This window comes from Oryctolagus cuniculus, chromosome 17 (assembly GCF_964237555.1).
Source record: "Oryctolagus cuniculus chromosome 17, mOryCun1.1, whole genome shotgun sequence".
Lineage (NCBI taxonomy): Eukaryota > Metazoa > Chordata > Mammalia > Lagomorpha > Leporidae > Oryctolagus > Oryctolagus cuniculus.
This window is the reverse complement of record NC_091448.1, coordinates 33,957,463-33,978,618: the sequence shown is the minus strand read 5'-3', so window position 1 is coordinate 33,978,618 and position 21,156 is coordinate 33,957,463. Positions and strand designations below refer to the sequence as shown.

General features: G+C 44.6%; 1 protein-coding gene and 1 long non-coding RNA gene across 39 annotated transcripts in view; one reads left to right on the top strand and one right to left on the bottom strand.

Moving 5' to 3' along the window:
- Positions 1-21,156, bottom strand: part of LOC103351535 (uncharacterized) — an 84,562-nt gene that overhangs the window by 31,251 nt on the left and 32,155 nt on the right. The gene's annotated exons all lie outside the window — the stretch shown is intronic.
- Positions 1-21,156, top strand: part of TEX14 (testis expressed 14, intercellular bridge forming factor) — a 154,599-nt gene that overhangs the window by 104,153 nt on the left and 29,290 nt on the right. For 25 of the 38 annotated variants that reach the window (XR_011383536.1, XM_070060946.1, XM_070060952.1 and 22 more), the window contains 8 exons: positions 1,047-1,166; positions 2,693-2,756; positions 6,621-6,690; positions 14,027-14,089; positions 14,812-14,939; positions 15,940-16,142; positions 17,091-17,193; positions 20,173-20,247. Coding sequence is in view for 36 of the 38 variants with exons in the window: in XM_070060946.1 (XP_069917047.1) it covers positions 1,047-1,166; positions 2,693-2,756; positions 6,621-6,690; positions 14,027-14,089; positions 14,812-14,939; positions 15,940-16,142; positions 17,091-17,193; positions 20,173-20,247 (826 nt within the window). In the remaining 2 variants the exon portion in view is untranslated. The remainder of the gene's footprint in view (positions 1-1,046; positions 1,167-2,692; positions 2,757-6,620; positions 6,691-14,026; positions 14,090-14,811; positions 14,940-15,939; positions 16,143-17,090; positions 17,194-20,172; positions 20,248-21,156) is intronic. The other 13 variants (XM_070060970.1, XM_051824767.2, XM_070060960.1 and 10 more) reach the window with 5 other exon arrangements.

The window sequence follows — 21,156 nt, the reverse complement described above, 5'->3', positions numbered from 1 at the left end:
GGCCGGCTCTCTCGGGGGCTGAACAGGTGTTCCTTCAGATAGATGTTCCTGGTGCATGTCGTCTCCTCCTTTATAGTCCTCTTCCGCCAATCCTAACTCGGCTGCCCACACGCCGAGTATGCTGCTCTCCTCCAATCAGGAGCAGGATCAGCTCCTGGAGGTCATCACTCAAGTTGGCAAGAGGCAGCTGCGTAGAAGCTGTTTTCTCCTCTCCCAGCGCCATATTGTGGGAGAGCAGATGCATAGAATAAGTCTTAATTCCAGTAACTTAGTCTAGTCCGAGTTGCTCCCAGTTGCTCCCCACAATGCTATTTCGGTGCCAGCGCCATGGTTCACTAGGCTAATCCTCCATCTTGCGGCACCGGCACACCGGGTTCTAGTCCCGGTCAGGGCGCCAGATTCTGTCCCGGTTGCCCCTCCTCCAGGCCAGCTCTCTGCTGTGGCCAGGAAGTGCAGTGGAGGATGGCCCAAGTACTTGGCCCAGCCATGGCGGCCATTGGAGGGTGAACCAACTGCAAAGGAAGACCTTTCTCTCTGTCTCTCTCTCACTGTCTACTCTGCCTGTCAAAAAAAAAAAAAAAAAAAAAAAAATCATGCTATTTCACTTGTCTGTAAGATGTAACACCTGAGGGACTCCCAAATTCTGAGTAACTTAAGCCTCCTATGTGTAGGATGATGTCAGTACATGGGCTGTGTGTGTACCCTTTGAGGGATCAGGGTGTTCAAATTCAGTTTCCAGCTTGAGTTGTCTAGGACCTTTCTTCTCACTTGGAATTCTAGAGCAGGAAGATCCTCTAATTCATACCCATCCTGCAGATAAGGATGCTGAGACTCAGAACTGTCATTCTGCACATTTCCTATGGCAGTTCACAGTTGCCCCACACCACTTGGAAGGCAGGCAGAGGCACGTGTGTTAACAGGCAGGAGGAGTTAGCTCAGAGTAGCTCACTGTAGTTTTGGATAAACCTGTTATCGCCACCGAATCCAGATGCAAAAGGATTTGTTTACAACTAATAGCAACTTAAAAGTGATCTCATTATTAATAGGATCGGTCTGTGCAATCATCTTGCTCACCAGAGACTTCTGAGGACATAACAGATGAATTTTTAACTCCAGACCATGAATATTTTTACTCCTCAACTGTTCGAGAAAACTTAGATCTAGAGGTAAAAATTAGAATCAGCGTAAGTTACATTTTCAGCTTTCTTTATTGCCCTATTCTTTTTAAATTATTTTTATTGAGAAAAATAGGTAGCATAGTTTCTGCTAAAATCATGGTTCCTGCATTTGTACATAAATTTGTAATTTTTAAAAAGACTTTTGTTCATGCTTCCAAATTTAAACGTCCTTCCTGTGGGAATAGAAGAGAGCTATCATTTCTCTCTGTGTCGAAGGACTGGTTTTGTGCCTGCCAAGCTTTAGTGGTGGGAGAGCTAGGATTAGAGGGTTCAGTAACAAACACAAGACTGTCCAGCACACCAGATTTTCTCAGGACTCTGCTAACCTTTGCAAGATCAAGAGTGCTGTCATCTCTAGAATGAAATACATCGGATTCTCTTATTTACTTATATAATATCTACCATACTTCCCCTCTAACCTGCCATTTTTTGGGACTTTTCACCAATATGAAAGGTGAGATAGATGAAAGGAAGGATTATGCATGTCAGTTGCAGATGATACTTGGTGCATTAAAAGCATAATTTCCATTTGGTTGTGGTTCTGAAAATTCAGTGACATCAATTTTACATTGTTAACAATCCTTTAAATATTCTGCATTTTTTTCTTTGAGTAGACTAGGATATTAAGAAATCATTAATAAAATAAACACACACACACACATACATACACACACTGAGTGGGCCTTTTATATCCATAGGTTCTACCAAACACAGATGGAAAATATTCAGGAAAAAATTATGTCCGTCCTGAACCTACACAGGCATTTTTTCTTGTTATTATTTGCTAAACACTGCAGTAGGACAACTGTTTACATAACATTTACATGTATTAAATATTGTAAGTAATCTGAAGATGATTTAAAATATGCAAGAGAATGTATGTTATATGCAAATGCGATACTGTTTTATTTAATGGACTTGAATTTCCGCAGATTTTGGTATCCCTGGGGTACTTCCTTGAAACCAGTTCTTGAGGACTATATATGAAGGATAACTCAGAGAAAACTGCACAGAGTTTAAGTGTGTGAACTTTCACAAACCGAACACACTATATATACCCAGCACCCAGATCAAGAAGCATAACATTAACAGTCCCCCAAAAGACTCTCTTGTGCTCCCTTGCAGTTACTGTATCCCCCTAAAAAGAACCATTGTTCTGCCCTCTCACCTCATAGAGTAGTTGCGCAAATGGGGTCATTTTTTTCAAACTTCTTCAGCTCATCTGATATAGCTCCCAAGAATCAAGCCATCTTTGTTGGCAGAGAATAGTAATATAAAGAGGGGAAAAGTCACATAATTCCTCCTCACAATGGGATGAAGGGAGGGCTGATTGAGGGGAATGAAGAGCACAAATAGGTACTTAATATCTGTGAAACAAGTTTGTTCTTTTTCTATGAAAGATGTGGGGTCCTTATAAAGATTCTCAAGGTTTAAGAACATCAAGAAATTCTCTTGATCTTTGGCTGATATGTCTGCCTCCAGTAAACGTTTCCTTGCTCTTCTTTCTTTTGTAGACTTCAAGTCCCATAGAAGACTTTGAAGGAGTACAAGGAACATTGGCTCAACCTCAAGTCTCTGGTAAGCCCATAGACTGATTCCGTTGAGAAGCACTTAGTTTTTTAATGTTCTGTTGAAGCACAGATGTTTAGAGCTAGAAGGGTGCTTAGAGATCAGCATGTCTAGGCGTGTTGTTTTACAGATCAGAAAGCTGAGGCTCAGTGAGATTTCCTGTTAACATGAATCTCCTGGGGCAGGTGTGTGGCACAGTATATAAGCCGCTCTCGGGACACCTGCATCCCATGTCAGGAGTGTTGGTTCCCATCATGGATGCTCTGTTTCCAATCTGGCTTCCTTCATAAATAAGAGTGTCAATTGTTAAATCAACAATGGGAGTCACTGTGCACTTACTCCCCATGTAGGATCTCTGTCCTTAAAGTGTTGTACTACACGAATTAATGGTAAAACTAGTACTCAAACAGTACTCTAGACTTTGTGTATCTGTGTGGGTGCGAACTGTTGAAATCTTTACTCAGTATATACTAAGTTGATCCTCTATATATAAAGGTAATTGAAAATGAATCTTGATGAAGAATGGGATGGGAGAGGGAGTGGGAGATGGGATGGTTGTGGGTAGGAGGGAGGTTATGGGGGAAAAGCCGCTATAATCCAAAAGTTGTACTTTCAAAATTTATATTTATTAAATAAAAGTTTTAAAAAAATCTGCTTCCTGCTAATGTGCCTGGGGAATAACAGATGATGGCTCAAGTACTTGAGTTCCTGCTACCCACATGGGAGACCCAGATGGAGCTCCTGGCTTCTGGCTTCAGCCTGACTCAGTCCTGGCTGTTGTGGCCATTTTGGGAGTGAACCAGTAGATGGAAGATATCACTCTGTCTGTCTGTCTCTGTCACTGTGCCTTTTAAATGAAGAAGTATCTTTAAAAAAAAAAAAAAATGAATCCTCTACTCCTCACTGCCTCATGACATCCACATATTTTATTACTTATATTGCCTTTTGCATTTTTATAGCATACATTGTAATAGTTGCTTTTTTTTTTTAATCTGTTGTCTTTCACTAGATTTTAGGCTCCTTGGTGGCACATTGCAGGTGCACTATCATTTTCTGATCTGATTTGAGGGATTTGTCCAAGTCATTAAACTATTTATTTATTTTTATTTTTAGTTATTTTTTAAACCCCCCCCTTTTTTTTTTGACAGGCATAGTGGACAGTGAGAGAGAGAGACAGAGAGAAAGGTCTTCCTTTTGCCGTTGGTTCACCCTCCAATGGCCGCCACGGCTGGCGTGTTGCGGCCGGTGCACCGCGCTGATCCGAAGGCAGGAGCCAGGTGCTTCTCCTGGTCTCCCATGGGGTGCAGGGCCCAAGCACTTGGGCCATCCTCCACTGTACTCCCGGGCCACAGCAGAGAGCTGGCCTTGAAGAGGGGTGACCGGGACAGAATCCGGCGCCCCGACCGGGACTGGAACCTGGTGTGCCGGCACCGCAAGGTGGAGGATTAGACTAGTGAGCCGCGGCGCCAGCCTAAACCTTATTTTTAATTAGCAAACAATAATTAATGTTTGTGGGGTACAAAGTGCTAACAGTTTTTTTTTTTAATATATTTATTTGAAGGGCAGAGTTACAGAGAAAGAGGGAGATACAGAGAGAGATTTCCACTCACTGGTCCATTCTCCAAATGGCCACAAGGGCCCTGGGCCATACTGAATCCAGGAACCTAGAACTCCATCTAGGTCTCCCTAGATGGCAGAGACCCAAGCACTTGGACCATCTTCCGCTAGGTTATCAGAGAGCTGGATCAGTACCAGAGCAGCCGGGATTTGAGCCGGTACTCCAGTATGGGATGCCAGGGTCAGGCAGTGGCTTAACCTGCTGTACCACAACACATGCTCCACAGCTAGCAAAAACTAGAAGTAGGTTTTCAGAAGGCCTAGGTTCACCATCATTCTCCTTTTCTTAGTATCATCAGCAAAGAGTTCATAACAGCTAGCATTTCAGATTAAAATTTAGCAACCACCCTTGGGGGCCTTAGGTTCTCTATAACTTACCAAGAGTTTTCCAGTATGTAAGAAAGGAACCTTGCATCAGCAGCCAGTGATGTGGCACAAGGCAAGATATGTTTGGTCTGTCATAGACACTTTAAAAAATGTTACTTTTGCTTGTTTAAGGTATGCAAGAATCTCTTTGTGAATGACAGCTGCCTATGGTCATGTTTCAATACAGAACCCAGACAAGGGAGGAGGTCATGGACTTACTGCCTTGCCCCCACTGCACATTCTGGCTTTCACATCTAACCTGATTTGGGCCCCTGCCAGAGTGAGGAGCATTTTAAGATAACAGCTTTTAGGCCGGCGCCGCGGCTCACTAGGCTAATCCTCCGCCTAGCGGCGCTGGCACACCAGGTTCTAGTCCCGGTCGGGGCGCCGGATTCTGTCCCGGTTGCCCCTCTTCCAGGCCAGCTCTCTGCTGTGGCCAGGGAGTGCAGTGGAGGATGGCCCAAGTCCTTGGGCCCTGCACCTGCATGGGAGACCAGGATAAGTACCTGGCTCCTGCCATCGGATCAGCGTGGTGTGGCCATTGGAGGGTGAACCAACGGCAAAAGGAAGACCTTTCTCTGTCTCTCTCTCTCACTGTCCACTCTGCCTGTCAAAAAAAAAAAAAAAAAAAAACAAAACAGCTTTTAGGTAAACAGTTAAATTCTCAGGATAGTATGTATTAAAAGTCTCAAGAGCCTTGCACCACCCACCTCTTCCTGAGAAGCCCCTGCCTATGACCACTTTCTGTGGGTCTGGCCTGTATATGACCATTTCACTTGTGTTTGAGGAGGGTTGAGAGGGATGGAAAAGGTATAGGGTGGATAGTTCAGAAAACTAGGGCCAGTTCAATACAAATAGCTGAAGTAACATGAAAAAGCCCTTGACTTCTCTTCCATTTCCTTCTTTTACCTCTTCTCTGCCCCCTATTTTCCACTTAGGTCTCTAATGAGTATCTCCTTGCATAGCAGGGGATGTAGTAGGGTTAAGGTGGATTCAAGTCCCATTCTGCTACTGTCTTTCTCCAGACAAGTCACTTCCCTGCCGTGCCCCATTTTCCCCTAGCATAAAATAAAGGATAGGATCAGATTCTCAAATCTCTAAAGTTCTCTCAGCTTTAAATTGTACTTACTAGGAACTACTTGATGCTTTTTAGGAGTTCGTTTTAATAGGGTCACCAGAAGAGTTACGCTGACATCTCCCCACTGGTGGGACATCAGAGCTCCTTGGTATCTGCTGAAGGTGGCACTGTTCTGGTGGGCCTTCCTAGTGCCTACCAGACCATCTGGACTGAAGGAATCCATGGGGGAGGAGTCATGAGCACTTGGAAACAGGCAAAGCTGCTCTGTCTGTTCTTCATTATAAACTAGGACAGTGCAGTGGTGAGAAGGAAAGGAGATACTGGCCCTGTCTCCTTAGTACTCAAGACCCCAGTTCGCCTCCACTCTTTAGGTATTTGATGGCCAAGAGGCACAGTTAGCGTTCTAGGAGTGTCCAAGCTAATGGTCTTTTCTATTTGAAATCTTCAATGAACAAATTCTTGGTCACAACGCCCCCTGCTGTCTGTTGACAGGAATTGGGTCAGCCTGCTTTCTTGAGAAGACAAAACGTTTGTGTCAGAACTGACTATATGGTTTTGTGGAAAGACCAGTAAATGGCCTGATTGTATTCTGTGTATCAGAATAAGGTTCTCCTCTCTGAGCAAGGGAAATAAACTTTCAGAGCAAAATCTATTTCTATACCACTCAAACCAAACCCAATTAGGGAAGCACTTTGTTTACCTAAATTATTTCTCATTCTGGACCAGACCAAGAGAAATCCTAGAGAATGAAAATAATAATCTGAGTTAACAAAAATTTAAGCAAAAAATTTTTTAAAAATTTATTCTTTCAGGTGAAGAAAAGTTCCACCTTGGAAAGAATGCTGAGACTTTGACGAGGTCTCAATTCCAGCCTATACAAAGGTATGGTCTATTAGTGTCTTACTAATAGTTACAGGCTCATAGAAGTATGTTCAATGGTGATAATTTACCCCATCTTATATAATGCTTGTCTTTTTTTAAGTGAGGAAAGAAGACTATTTTATTGTATCAGGGGTATAATTCAGTGAAGACAACATTTATAGATATCTATACTATGGCATCCCTACATTTATTATACTATATGTATATTAACTTACACATATGAGTGAAAAATGTGGTATTTAGTCCTTTTGTGCCTGGGTTATTTCACTTAGCATAATGATCTGCAATTCTATCCATTTTGTTGCAGATGTCAGGATTTCATACTTTTTTTATGGCTGAGTAATATCCATTGTGTATGTACACCACATTTTATTTATCCATTCATCCAGTGATGGACATGTGATTGGCTCCTTTTCTTTGCTATTGTGAATTGGGCTGTAATAAACATAGGAGTAAAGGTATCTTTTTTCATATGCTGCCTTCATTTCCTTTGGATATATTCTCAAAAGTAGGATGGCTAGGCCGGTGCCGCAGCTCAACAGGCTAATCCTCCGCCTTGTGGCGCCGGCACACCGGGTTCTAGTCCCGGTCGGGATGCCGGATTCTGTCCCGGTCGCCCCTCTTCAAGGCCAGCTCTCTGCTGTGGCCCGGGAGTGCAGTGGAGGATGGCCCAAGTGCTTGGGCCCTGCACCCCATGGGAGACCAGGAGAAGCACCTGGCTCCTGCCTTCGGATCAGTGCAGTGCACCGGCTGCAGTGCGCCGGCCGCGACGGCCATTGGAGGGTGAACCAACGGCAAAAGGAAGACCTTTCTCTCTGTCTCTCTCTCTCTTTCACTGTCCACTCTGCCTGTCGAAAAAAAAAAGTAGGATGGCTGGGTCATATGGTAGATCTATTTTTAGTTTTTTGAGGAATTTCCATACTGCTTTCCATAATGGCTGTACTAATTTGCATTCCTACCAACAGTATATAAAGGTTCTTTTTCTCCATCTCCTTGCCAGCATTTGTTATTTTTTGATTTTTTGATAATAGCCATTCTAACTAGAGTAAGATGAAACCTGATTCCCTGATAGCTAATGATACTGAGCATTTTTAAAATGTATTTGTTGGCCATTTGTATTTCTCCTTTTGAAAAATGTCTATTCAAATTCTTTGCCCATTTATTAACTGGATTGTTTGTTTTGTTGTTGAATTTCTTTTGTGCCATTATGTCCATATTCTGGATATTAATCCTTTATCAGATGCATGCTTGCAAATATTTTCCCTCATTCTGTTGGTTGTCTGCTAATTCTGTTGATCGTTTCCTTTGCTGTGAGGAAACTGCTTACTTTGATGTAATCTCATTTGTCTGTTTTTGCTTTTATTGCCTGTGCTTTTTTTCTAAGGCTATACAGCTAGTCAATAAGGGCAGACTAGATTGTGCAGTATAACAAACAGCCCCCAAATTTTAGTTGCTTAAAACAACAAAAATTTCTTTTTGAAAAAAAGATTTATGTGTTTATTTGAAAGAGTTACAGAGAGCAAGAGACTGACAGAGAGAGTAAGAGTTTCCATCTGCTGGTTCACTCCCCAAATGGCTGCAACAGCTGGAGCTGGGCCAATTCTGAAGCCAGGAACCAGGAGCTTCTTCCAGGTCTCCCACATGAGTGCAAGGGCACAAACACTTTTGCAGGCACATTATCAGGGAGCTGGATTGTAAGTGGAGCAGCTGAGACTTGAACCAGCACCTATATGGGATGCTGGTGCTTCAGGCAGTGACTTTACCTGCTATGCCATAGCTCCAGGCCCAAGAATAAAAATTTCTTGCTTATGCTCCATGTGCATGCTCATGAGTTGGCCAAGGATGTTCTGTGCTATATTAACATCTACCAGAGACCCAGGCTGAGGGAGGCGCCGTCTTTATGCTTCCTTGATTGCTAAGTCAGGAAAAATGGAACATGGTGAATTATACATTCCCTTTTAAAAACTTCTGCCCACAAATGACTCATCACTTTCCTTCAAATTTCATTGGTTAAAATAAGTCATAGGGCCATTTATGTAAATTAAAAGGGCCAAAAGTGCTATTCATTTATGTGCTTGGAAGGAGAAAAAACATTTTGGTGAATAAAACAAAGTTACAATGCAACCTAAAATCCATGCTGTTTCTTTTCTTTTCTTTTTTTAATATTTATTTATTTGAAAGGCGGATTTACAGAGAGGCAGAGAAGGAGAAAGTCTTCCCTCTGCTGATTCACTCCCTAAATGGTCACAATGGCCAGAACTGGGCTGAACTGAAACCAGGAGGCAAGAGCTTCTTCCGGATTCAGGGGCCCAAGGACTTGGGCCATCTTCTACTGCTTTCCCAGGCCATAGCAGAGGGCTGGATCAGAAGTGGAGCAGCTGGACTCCAACTGGCGCCCATATGAGATGTCAACACGCAGGTGGCGGCTTTATCTGGCCTCCATGCTGTTACTTTTATACTGTTTGTCGCTCCCCCTCTTCGTGGAGGAACGACACTAAACCCTGCCAAGGCTTCATATCCGAGTCACGGCACCATTATGTCGCTCCCCCTCTTCATGGAGGAACGACACAGGACCCTGCGCTGTTCTTTCGTCTGCTCGGCCCTCCCCGGGTTTGCTGCTGGTTCTTCCCGGGTTGGCTACTATCCCTTCCACCTTCGTGGAAGGGCAGTTCCCCCTGGCCACATTCCCCACTTCCGCAGGGGAGCGGCACACCGCCGGCCGGCTCTCTGGGGGCTGCACAGGTGTTCCCCTTAGGTGTTCCCCTTAGATGTTCCCCTTAGATGTTCCCGGTGAATGCCGTCTCTCTCCTCCTTTATAGTCCTCCTCCGCCAATCCTAACTCGGCTGCCCACACGCCGAGTACGCTGCTCTCCAATCAGGAGCAAGTCCTACAGTTTATTGGTTGAACTGGAGGCAGCTGTGCGGAAGCTGTTTACTTCTCTCCCAGCGCCATATTGTGGGAGAGCAGATGCATAGAATAAGTCTTAATTCCAGTAACCTAGTCTAGTCCGGATTGCTCCCCACAGATCCCCCTTTCTTTTTATTTTTGGTGTTGATACGCGCCTGTCTTCGGTGCCCCGTGGCACACACTCTGCTCTGCTTGCTAGAGTTGCCACAGGTTCTTACAAGTCCTATCAATCAGGCAAACCGAATCCGGGTCCTCTCTTCGCCATGTTGTGAGGAGGTTTTTAGGCGCTGATGCGTGCCTGTATTCGGTGCCCTGCAGCGCATGCTCTGCTCTGCCCGCAGGGGCTTACAAGCCCTAACAATCAGGCAAACCGAATCCAAGCCTTCTCATTGCCGTATTGTGGGGGAGACTTATTAGTGTTGGTTCGTGCCTATCTTCGGTGACCTGCAGCTCATACTCTGGTCGAGCTGCTTGCTGGTGCTTACCGCCTTAATCAGGCAGACCGAATCCAAGCCTCCTAATTGCTGTGTTGTGGGGAGGCCTTACTGATGTTAATTCGTGCCTGTCTTCGGTGACCTGCGGCGCATGAGCTGCTAGCCGCCCGCAGGTGCTCATCGCCTCACTTAATCAGGCAGACCGAATCCAAGCTTTCTCATTGCCATGTTGAGGGGAGGCCTTTCTATTTCTCTATTTCTCTATCTCCGGGCATTCCTATTTCCCCCATTTTACTTCTATCTTCCAGCATTCCTATTTCTCTCATTTTACTTCTGAACTTCTGTTTCTCTTATCCCCGCGGCCTCCCGGTGCCTCGCCCTGCCGGCAGCTTCACGGCTCCGCGCGGCTTCCCGGCGCCTCGCCCCGCCGGCGGCTCCGCCCCGAGGCTGCTTCTCGGCGCCTCGCCGGCTCTGAGCCGCTTCAGCCCGCACCTCTCTCATCTGCGCGGCTCGGCTTTGCACGCACACTCCGCGGTCTCTCACTAGCCCTTTCGCGTCTGAACCACGGCCTCGCGCCAGCCCCGCGTTCCCTATTTATTCACGCCCCGTGCTCTCTCTGCACGCGGCGGCTTCCGCGGGTCACACAGCGTAGCTTGCGTCTCCGCCACTAGCATTCAATCTAAGTTCCCCGGGCTAACCTGGCGAATTCAACCCAGCTCACGTTTCTGCGCCTTTCGGTCTGGCTTCCCGTCCTTTGCTCCTCAGGCTAATCTGACGGATTCCAACCTAGCTCATACGTCTTTGCTTCTGGTTTCAACTCTTCGCCCCCTATTCCCGGGCTAACTTGAGAATCCCAAAGTGGCTTTCGTTTCCGCCTTGGCCTGCCCCCCGCGGCTTCAATTTCCCTAACATTTTTCTCTACCCGGTATGTTTCCCCAAGCTTTCCTCCAACAATACTCCTCCCTCATTTCTCCTGGCCTCTCCCCACAGTCCGCATCCGAGTCTGTTTGTTCTAGCTTTCACTTTCGCTTTCGACCTTAGAGATTTCTCCCAGCTTCCCCCCCGTAGTCCGTATCTGAGTCTATGCCTAGGCTTTCAATAGCTTCTTCCGGCACCTTTTTCGTCCGGCTTTTCCCTAGGCTGTTTGCTAGTCTCTGTCTCTGGTATTTTCCCTAGGCTGTTTGCTAGTCTCTCTCTCCGATATTTTCCCAGTTCTTCCCGTTTCTTCCCTCCTAAGTTTGCTATCCGTCCTAGGTTTCCTGTCCGAGCTAGGTTTCCTATCCGAGTCATTTCTTCCCTCCTAAGTTTCCTATCCGAGTCACGGCACCATTATGTCGCTCCCCCTCTTCGTGGAGGAACGACACTAAACCCTGCCAAGGCTTCATATCCGAGTCACGGCACCATTATGTCGCTCCCCCTCTTCATGGAGGAACGACACAGGACCCTGCGCTGTTCTTTCGTCTGCTCGGCCCTCCCCGGGTTTGCTGCTGGTTCTTCCCGGGTTGGCTACTATCCCTTCCACCTCCGTGGAAGGGCAGTTCCCCCTGGCCACATTCCCCACTTCCGCAGGGGAGCGGCACACCGCCGGCCGGCTCTCTGGGGGCTGCACAGGTGTTCCCCTTAGGTGTTCCCCTTAGATGTTCCCGGTGAATGCCGTCTCTCTCCTCCTTTATAGTCCTCCTCCGCCAATCCTAACTCGGCTGCCCACACGCCGAGTACGCTGCTCTCCAATCAGGAGCAAGTCCTACAGTTTATTGGTTGAACTGGAGGCAGCTGTGCGGAAGCTGTTTACTTCTCTCCCAGCGCCATATTGTGGGAGAGCAGATGCATAGAATAAGTCTTAATTCCAGTAACCTAGTCTAGTCCGGATTGCTCCCCACACTGTTGGCCTTATAGGACTATTGCTAGTATTAAAAATGTGCAAACAGGGGCAGGCATTTGGCCTATAAGTTAAGATGCAGCTTGGGACACCAGAATCCCATATCATAGAGCCTGGTTTCGAGTTCCAGCTCTGTTCCCAGTTCTAACTTCCTGCTAATGTGCATCCTGGGAGGCAGTGATAACAGCTCCAATAGTTGAATCCCTGCCACCCATGTGGTAGATCTGGGTTGAATTCCAGCTTCCGGCTTCCTCCCAGTTCATCCATCACTGTTGTGGGCATTTTGGGGTAAACCAGTAGATGAGAGATTTCTTTTTCTTTCTGCTTCTCAAATAAATAAAAATGAAAAAATATGGGGGCAGCACTGTGGCATAGCAAGTAAAGCCGCCGCCTCCAGTGCCAGCATCCCATATGGGCTCCAGTTCAAGTCCTGGCTGCTCCCTTCTGATCCAGCTCTCTGCTATGGACTGGAAAAGAAGTAGAAGATGGCCTAAGTCCTTGGACCCTTGCACCTGCATGGGAGACTCTACCAAAGAGTTGCTCCTGGCTCCTGGCTTTGGATTGGCGCAGCTCCGGCCATTGCAGCCAATTGGGGAGTGAACCAGTGGATGGAAGACCTCTGTCTCTCTGTCTCTCTCTCTCTCTCTCTCTCTCTGCCTCTCCTTCTCTCTCTGTAACTCTGATTTTCAAATAAATTAATAAGTCTCAAAAAAATGGGAGCTGGTATCGTGACACAGTGGGTTAAGCTGCCTTTAAACAACATCAGCATCCCATATCTGAGTGCCAGTTCAAGTCCCAGTTGCTCTGCTTCCAATCCTGCTTTCTGCTAACATGCCTACGAAGGCAGCAGAAGATGGCCCAAGTGTTTGTGCCCCTGTCTGCCATGTGGGAGACCAAGATGGAGTTCCTGGCTCCTGTACTTAGTATGGCCCAGCCCTGGTTTTGTGACCATTTAGAGTTATCCAGCAGATGGAAGATTCTTGTCTGTCTGTCTGTCTATCTATCTATCTATCTATCTATCCCTCCTTCCTACCCTCCCTGCCCTTGTCATGTTGCCTTTCAAATAATTTTCAAAACATATGCAAACATTTTTAGCATGAAGGATTTGGGATGGGTCTGGCTTTTAGTTAGTTTGATAAGTATTGAAATTGAGTCTTAGGAGGGCACCGTGGCTCACTAGGCTAATCCTCCGCCTGCATGCCGGCACCCCAGGTTCTAGTCCTGATTGCTCCCCTTCCAGTCCAGCTCTCTGCTCTGGCCCAGGAAGGCAGTGGAGGATGGGCCAAATGCTTGGGCCCTGCACCTGCATGGGAGATCAGGAGGAAGCACCTGGCTCCTGGCTTCGGATCGGTGCAGTGTGCTGGCCGTAGCGGCCATTTTGGGGGGGGGGTGAGCCAATGGAAGGAAGACCTTTCTCTCTGTCTGTCTCTCTCACTAACTCTGCCTGTCAAAAAGAAAGAAAGAAAGAAAGAAAGAAAGAAAGAAAGAAAGAAAGAAAGAAAGAAAGAAAGAAAGAAAGAAAGAAAGAAAGAAAGAAAGAAAGAAAGAAAGAAAGAAAGAAAGAAAGAAAGAAAGAAAGAAAGAAAGAAAGAAAGAAAGAAAGAAAGAAAGAAAGAAAGAAAGAAAGAAAGAAAGAAAGAAAGAAAGAAAGAAAGAAAGAAAAAAGAAAAGTTGAGTCGTAAATATAGATTAAAGTAGAAACAGGTCCAGTTTATCTTATGGTCTCTCCTGGAACTCTACACCAGGAAGCTGTCTCGCTGTGGTAAGAGAACCTGTGGCTATGCCCCCTTGCTGCAACCTAGAAGTTTCAGCAAAGTGATGCACTCTACTGATTTTCTTAGGAACTGTCATATGGAATCATAGGCTTTTTTGAGAGCTGGGCTGATCCTTAGAGAGTATTTATTCAATCATTGGAAAGGAAATGAGGCTCAGACATGCCAACAAACTTGGGTCTAGTTAGTAGCAGAGCCAGAACCACACCCCACACTTTGCACTTCTGAGCTTAGTAGTTTTTCTGTTACTTCTCACTCTAGACTAATAAAGTGGTGTCTTTGCACTGAGTTCGTGCACTCTGCTGAGGGGATTTATATGATTTTCCTGCTTTCTCTTTTACAGTACTGAAGGTGAACAAGAGCAAGCATTAAAGAAGCCACCAAAAGAACTGAAGGATAAAGACATGTATGGCTACCAAAGAGTTGCCTAAGAGTGCTGTGTAAAGTCTTGGCTTTCAGGAAAAGTATTTCCTTGTTTGTGAGGATCAATATTCTTTCCATTGTTTGTATAAACTTAATATGAGTGGTTTTCTTCTTTCACTAAAATGTTGTTACTAAATTAGTGATGAAATCTATTCTTGATAACATCTTACAACCAAGGAAATACAATGATAATAATGTTGTACTTGAGGAATATTAAATCTGTTTTCTACTGAAATAGTTTATTTTTAGCTGATGGACTATATCTAATGTTAGTATTATTTTATCAAGGATATACTTTCAAAGTTTCTGCTAGGAATATATTATTCAGAGGGGCAGGCATTTGGCACAGCAGTACAGATAGATACCTGCATCTCATATCAGAATGCCTGTGTTTGGGTCCCAGCTGTGCTTCCAGTTCAAGCCTCCTGCTAATGCACACTCTGGGAGGTAGCAGGTGATGGTCAAGTACTGTGTCCTTACCACCCATCTGAGAGAACTTGATTGAGTGATGTGCTACTTTGTCCTGGCCCAGTCCTGGCTGTTATGGGCATTTGGGGAGAGTACCAGCAGGTGGAAGATCTCTGTCTGTCTCTGCCTTTCAAATAAAAGGAAAATAAATAAATAAAACATGAAAAGCAAAAATAGATTTATATCATTAGGTTTTTCTTACTATCTCTTAATTACTGTGTGCTCTGAATTGTTCAGCTCGCTGATAGACATTCAGGACCTGTCTAGTATCACCTATGAGCAAGATGGCTCTTTTAAGGAAGTCTCAAGCAAGACACCCAAAGTAACCCATGCACCTACTAGTGTCAGCACTCCACTCAGCCCAGGTAATCACTCACTGGGAACAGCCTTTTAGGAGAGGAACTTCAAGGCTCTGGGAAGTAAGGCTGTGGGATCAGACCTAGTGGATATTTTCTCAACGCAGAGGTGTTTCCTTAGGACTGAAGCTGGAGGGGACAGTCCCATGAGGCCACATAGGGGTGGTGGTGGTTATTAAGCAGCTGTCAGGTTTTGGTTAGGATTAGAATGGCAGAGAAATGAAAATGTAAAGTCTACTGTGTACTCTAAGCACTACCAAACTCAGTGTAAATGCTGAATTCTCTAGAGTTTGCAACTTAAATAGTACCTTGTATTTAGACATATATGTGTATATATAAAAATATAGTATGTGTGTATATAAAGTGTGTATATATAGAAAGTTCTTGAATCTTATAACTATATGCAACCAGTATTAAATATTGTTTTAATGTCCTTATTTCCAATATTTTCTGTGGTTTAAATAATTTCCCTTTATTTTATTTTGATGGCCAAAAGACTGTTTAAAAACACCTTGAGGAGCTGAGCTGTGACTCAGACCAGCAATTATTTCAGTTATTAACAATTTGGAGAAGCCAGCATTGTGGTACAGTGGGTTAAGGATGCTTAGGATGCCTACATTCCATTTAGGAACTCCTGGCATTGAGTCCTGCCTCTGTTTCCAATCCAGCTTCTTGCTAATGTGCCTTAGGAGGCAGCAAATAATGGCCTGGTACTTGGGTCTCTGTCACCACATGGGAGACCTATGGATGGAGTTCCTGGCTCTGACTTTGGCCTTGCCCAGCCCCAGCTGTTGCAGGCGTTTGAGGAGTGAAATAGTAAATGGAACTCTCTATCTGTGTGTGTGTGTGTGTGTGTGTGTGTGTGTCTGTCTGTCTGTCACTTTGCCTTTCAAGTAAATAAATCTTAAAAAATAAGTTAGAAAATCCTAGTTAGGTATAGAATTTTGTGGGTTTTGTTTTTAAATGATATAAAAGATTCAGACACTAACTGCCTTCTTTTCTACAACAGGGTCAGCTTCTTCAGCTGCCAGTCAGTATAAAGACTGCCTTGAAGATATCACATTTCAGGTTAAAACAGAAGCTACTTGTTGCTGGAACAATCAAGAATCGATTCAAACTTTGTCTGGTAAATCTGCAACTGTCCGAGAGAGAGCAAGGAGTCTAGAATCTCTCTTTCCTTCCACTGAAACATCTTCCAGACTGACTGATGTGGTAAATTCATATACCAGTCCTGCCTTATATACTTAAGCAGCCAGCCCAGATGGCTCAGTGATCCAAAGAGCCAAGGTTTTTCCAAATCCATTAAAAAATCAAGAAATAAGCTGGATTCTCTCCAGGTGTTCTTGGGGGCTTCTCTTCTGAGTATATATCATAGGGGACTTCAGTTTTGTTTACTTCTTAATGTCTCTCCTGGCTACTACCTTACCAGCTTTGATTGAACTCCCGAATCAATAGCCTGGAGGGAAAAAAAATTGTGTGCCACATTCTTCCCTTCCTCTCCCATACCTCCTTCTATTATTTGTTATTGTTCTCCTCCTCTTCTTCTTCTCCTTCTTCTCCTTCTCTTCCTCCTCCTCCCCTCTTCCTTCTCCTTCTCCTCCTCTCCTTCTCTTTCTTTTCCTCTTCCTCTTCTGCTTCCTTCTCCTCTTCTTCATCTCTTTCTTCTTCTCCTTCTTCTCTTCCTCTTCCTGCTCCTCCCCTTCCCCTCCTCCCCTCCCTTCCCCCTTCTTCTCCTGCTTCTTCTTCTTCAGCTGCTACTACTTCTATTTCTACTTCTACTTCTGTTACTTCTATTTGCTTTGGCCCTCAACAGAAAATTGTTGACTCCTTTGGGCATTTCACAGAGGGTCTCACTCTGAAGTAGGAAATGTCAAGGAATTTTATGATTTCATTCAACAGACTGTTAATTGGGTGGGTTCTGAGTGCCAGACATCACATCGGGTATGTAGTCCTTGCTCCAAAGATGCTCCCTGCCTAGCGAGAAAGACCACCTGTTGTGGCACAGAGGTGAGTACTGAGTGCTCAGGAGGTAGAGAAGGTTGAGAAGGCTTCCAAGAGGAAGTGACAGGTGCATAAGTTTTAATGTGGAAGTGATCTAGCTGTGTCTGCCTCTTTACCTCAAGACACATGTCAGTTACCATGTTTATGTCTTTATTATAGAAAAGATTGCCTGCGTGTCCTGGGGCTTGTTCCTCCAGCATTGCTATTGCTAAGGCATCTGACATATCACTTCATGCCTTCCAGAAAAGGAGCCTGCCTAAAGGTACCCTGTGTTTAATATCAAAATAAAAGTTCATAGTAGTGAACTTAAATTGATACTCATCTATCTTTGATGCTACAAACAAAAATGCAGTTTCTCCCTTGATTGTAAAGCACAGTTATTGCAGAAAACTTGGAGAATAAAAAAGAACTTAAGATTAAAATGATCGGCCGGCGCCGCGGCTCACTAGGCTAATCCTCCGCCTAGCGGCGCCGGCACACCGGGTTCTAGTCACGGTCGGGGCACCGGATTCTGTCCTGGTTGCCCCTCTTCCAGGCCAGCCCTCTGCTGTGGCCAGGGAGTGCAGTGGAGGATGGCCCAGGTGCTTGGGCCCTGCACCCCATGGGAGACCAGGAAAAGCACCTGGCTCCTGGCTCCTGCCATCGGATCAGCGCGGTGTGGCCATTGGAGGGTGAACCAACGGCAAAAGGAAGACCTTTCTCTGTCTCTCTCTCTCACTGTCCACTCTGCCTGTCAAAAAAAAAAAAAAATTAAAAAAAAAAAAGATTAAAATGATCATTTAACCTTACTGTAATTCTTTAACCTCATGTATATTTTGGTACATATTTTTTCATATATTTAGAAATATATAAAAAATGTTAAGCAAATTGAAATAGTTTGTATTAATTCTGGAGGGCTTTTCTCCCTTGATGATATATTCCAAGGATTTTTGTCATTAAATTATTCATAAATATGTGTAATAGCTATATCATAGTCCAGTCTACATTTGAAGGTACTTTTTAAAAGTTTGTGGAAAAATGGAAATAAAAGATATTTACTTTGGTGCAAAAAAGATTGGAATCTATGTATAGTGTTTTCATAGTATGCATTTTCCATGCACTTTTTTAAACTTTTATTTAATAAATATAAATTTCCAAAGCACAACTTATGGATTACAATGGCTTTTTCCCCCCTATAACTTCCCTTCCACCCACAACCCTCCCCTCTCCCACTCCCTCTCCCATTCCATTCACATCAAGATTCATTTTCAAGTATCTTTATATACAGAAGATCAATTTAGCATATATTAAGTAAATATTTCAACAGTTTGCTCCCACACAGAAACACAAAGTATAAAATACTGTTTGAGTACTAGTTACAGCATTAATTCACAATGTACAACACATTAAAGACAGAGATCCTACATGAGGAATAAGTACATAGTAACTCCTGTTGTTGACTTAACAAATTGACACTCTTGTTTATGGCATCAGTAATCACCCTAGGCTCTTGTCTTGAGTTGCCAAGGCTATGGAAGCCTTTTGAGTTCGCTGACTCTGATCTTATTTAGACAAGGTCATAGTCAAAGTGGAAGTTCTTTCCTCCCTTCAGAGAAAGGTACCTCCTTCTTTGATGGCCCATTCTTTTCACTGGGATTTCACTTGCAGAGATCTTTCATTTAGGTTTGTGTTTTGTTTTTGTTTTGTTTTGTTTTGTTTTTTTGTTTGTTTGTTTGTTTTGCCAGAGTGTCTTGGCTTTCCATGCCTAAAATACTCTCTCCACGCACTTTTTGAAGACTTCTCAAATGTTGTTGCTTAACGATTCCCTAATGTTGAAGATTTATGTCATTCCCCAATTATTTATTCTTTTTTTAAAGATTTATTTATTTATTTGAAAGAGAGAAAGGAGAGGCAGAGAGAGAGAGAGAGAGAGAGAGAGGTCTTCCATCCTATGATTCACTCCCCAATTGGCCACAACGGCTGGAGCTGTGCCAATCTGAAGCCAGGAGCCAGGAGCTTCTTCCGGGTCTCCCACGCGGGTGCAGGGGCCCAAGGACTTGGGCAGTCTTCTACTGCTTTCCCAGGCCATAGCAGAGAGCTGGATTGGTAGTGGAGCAGCCAGGTCTTAAACCGCCACCCAGTTGGGTTGCCAACGCTTCAGGCCAGGGCGTTAACCCACTGCACCACAGCGCCAGCCCCCCAGTTACTTATTCTTTTACATAAATTTTTATCTGCACCTCTTATCCTTTCCTCAGGAGAGATTCTTAGATGACAGTTTGTGAATCAAAGGATCTGAGACTATTAACAGCTCTTGAGGCATATTGACTTTGTTATATTGATTTTAAGGGCTTATTTCATTGGAACAACTTAGGATATCCCTCAGGGGATAGGAATTTTGTGAATTATGTTGAGCAGTTTTGGTTCATATTATAATTGAGCAAGACCCTAGGTATGATTGTTCCTATACCCCCTGATCTGATGATCTGTGAGGAAAAGCCTCCTACTTGGCGTTTTGTTCATTTTAGCTGGTTCAGAAACTGTGTCTCTCTAGCAAGCAGCCCCTGGTCCAGATTGGCCCCCAGCCTCTTGTAAAACTTCATACCTGGCCGGCGCCGCGGCTCACTAGGCTAATCCTCCGCCTAGCGGCGCCAGCACACCAGGTTCTAGTCCCGGTCGGGGCGCCGGATTCTGTCCCGGTTGCCCCTCTTCCAGGCCAGCTCTCTGCTGTGGCCAGGGAGTGCAGTGGAGGATGGCCCAGGTGCTTGGGCCCTGCACCCCATGGGAGACCAGGAAAAGCACCTGGCTCCTGGCTCCTGCCACCGGATCAGCGCGGTGCGCCGGCCACAGCGCGCCGGCTGCGGCGACCATTGGAGGGTGAACCAACGGCAAAAGGAAGACCTTTCTCTCTGTCTCTCTCTCTCTCTCTCACTGTCCACTCTGCCTGTCAAAAAAAAAAAATAAATAAAAATAAATAAATTAAAAAAAAAAAAAACTTCATACCTTACCTATTCCAAATATTCTTAGGAAGGGAGGGGCACAGGCCAAGGAGTTCTGGGGTAAGGGCCGATGTAGGAAAAGGTTTAGGGTAACGAGGGAGTAAAGCCATTGACGTACTAGGAAGTCTCTACTTAGACCATTACGTAGGGGCCTTCTTCCCCCTCTTGATTTGTTTTCTCACAGAGAAATCCTTAGTCAAGTCTATATGGGAGCTTAGAAAAATCCATTTTGGGTTTAAGTCATGTTCTCCTTTTTCTTTTTGAAGAACTAATAGAAGCTATCTCCCAGCATCACATTGATGAGCTACCACCACCGTCTCAAGAACTTCTTGATGAAATTGGTAAGATTTACTCAATACTAGATGTGTTCCTTGTCCTGCTTGGAAGGACCAACTCACAAGCGTCAGCACTAGAATGAAAGACACTATGAGGCTCTGGTTGAGTGTACAAAATTCAGGGCCAATAAAAAGCCCACAGCCTGGGATGATAATCAGTTTATCTCTGTTGTTGTTTTGTTATTTAAAAGTTTTATGGTAATGATTCTAAGGGGAAATAAAGTGGTTTATGATGATGCTCTTCATTTAGTAAAGGAATTCTTAGCTCCTTTTCAAACTGAAACAGCCATCCCTTAGAGGCCTAAAGGCTGCTCAGGCCAAGACACTTGTATTTTCAGTTTTGCCTTTAAAGTTTTTGGAATTGTAGATAAATCCCTTTTCTAAGAGTAGAGAAGTCAGTGGCACAAAACCTAAGGAGACTAGAATTTTCCACTGGAGGCATGACTGAACAGTACCAGCTCAATTTTATTTGCAACAGATTGGCTGGCCCTGCCTGGCTGAGGTGATACTGAAAGTAATGGTGCATGGTTATAGAGAATAGGAAACCCCCATTGCTCTCTTCTTGGCAGCCTGGCCAACCATCCCCTTGCCCTCACAGGGGACATTTTTTTTTTTAAGATTTATTTTTATTTATTTATTTGAAAGACAGAGTGGGGACCAGCATTGTGGCATAGTGGGTAAAGCTGCTGCCTGTGGTACTGACATCCCATATGTGTGCCAGTTCATGTCCAGGCTGCTCCACTTCTGATTCAGTTCCCTGCTCATGGCCTGGGAGAAGCAGTGGAGGATGGACCAAATGTTTGGGTTTCTGCTAATCATAAGGAGATCAGAATGAAGCTCCTGGTTCCTGGCTTCAGCCTGGCCCAACACTAGCCGTTGAGGCCATCTGGGGAGTGATCTCTCTCTGGTTCACTC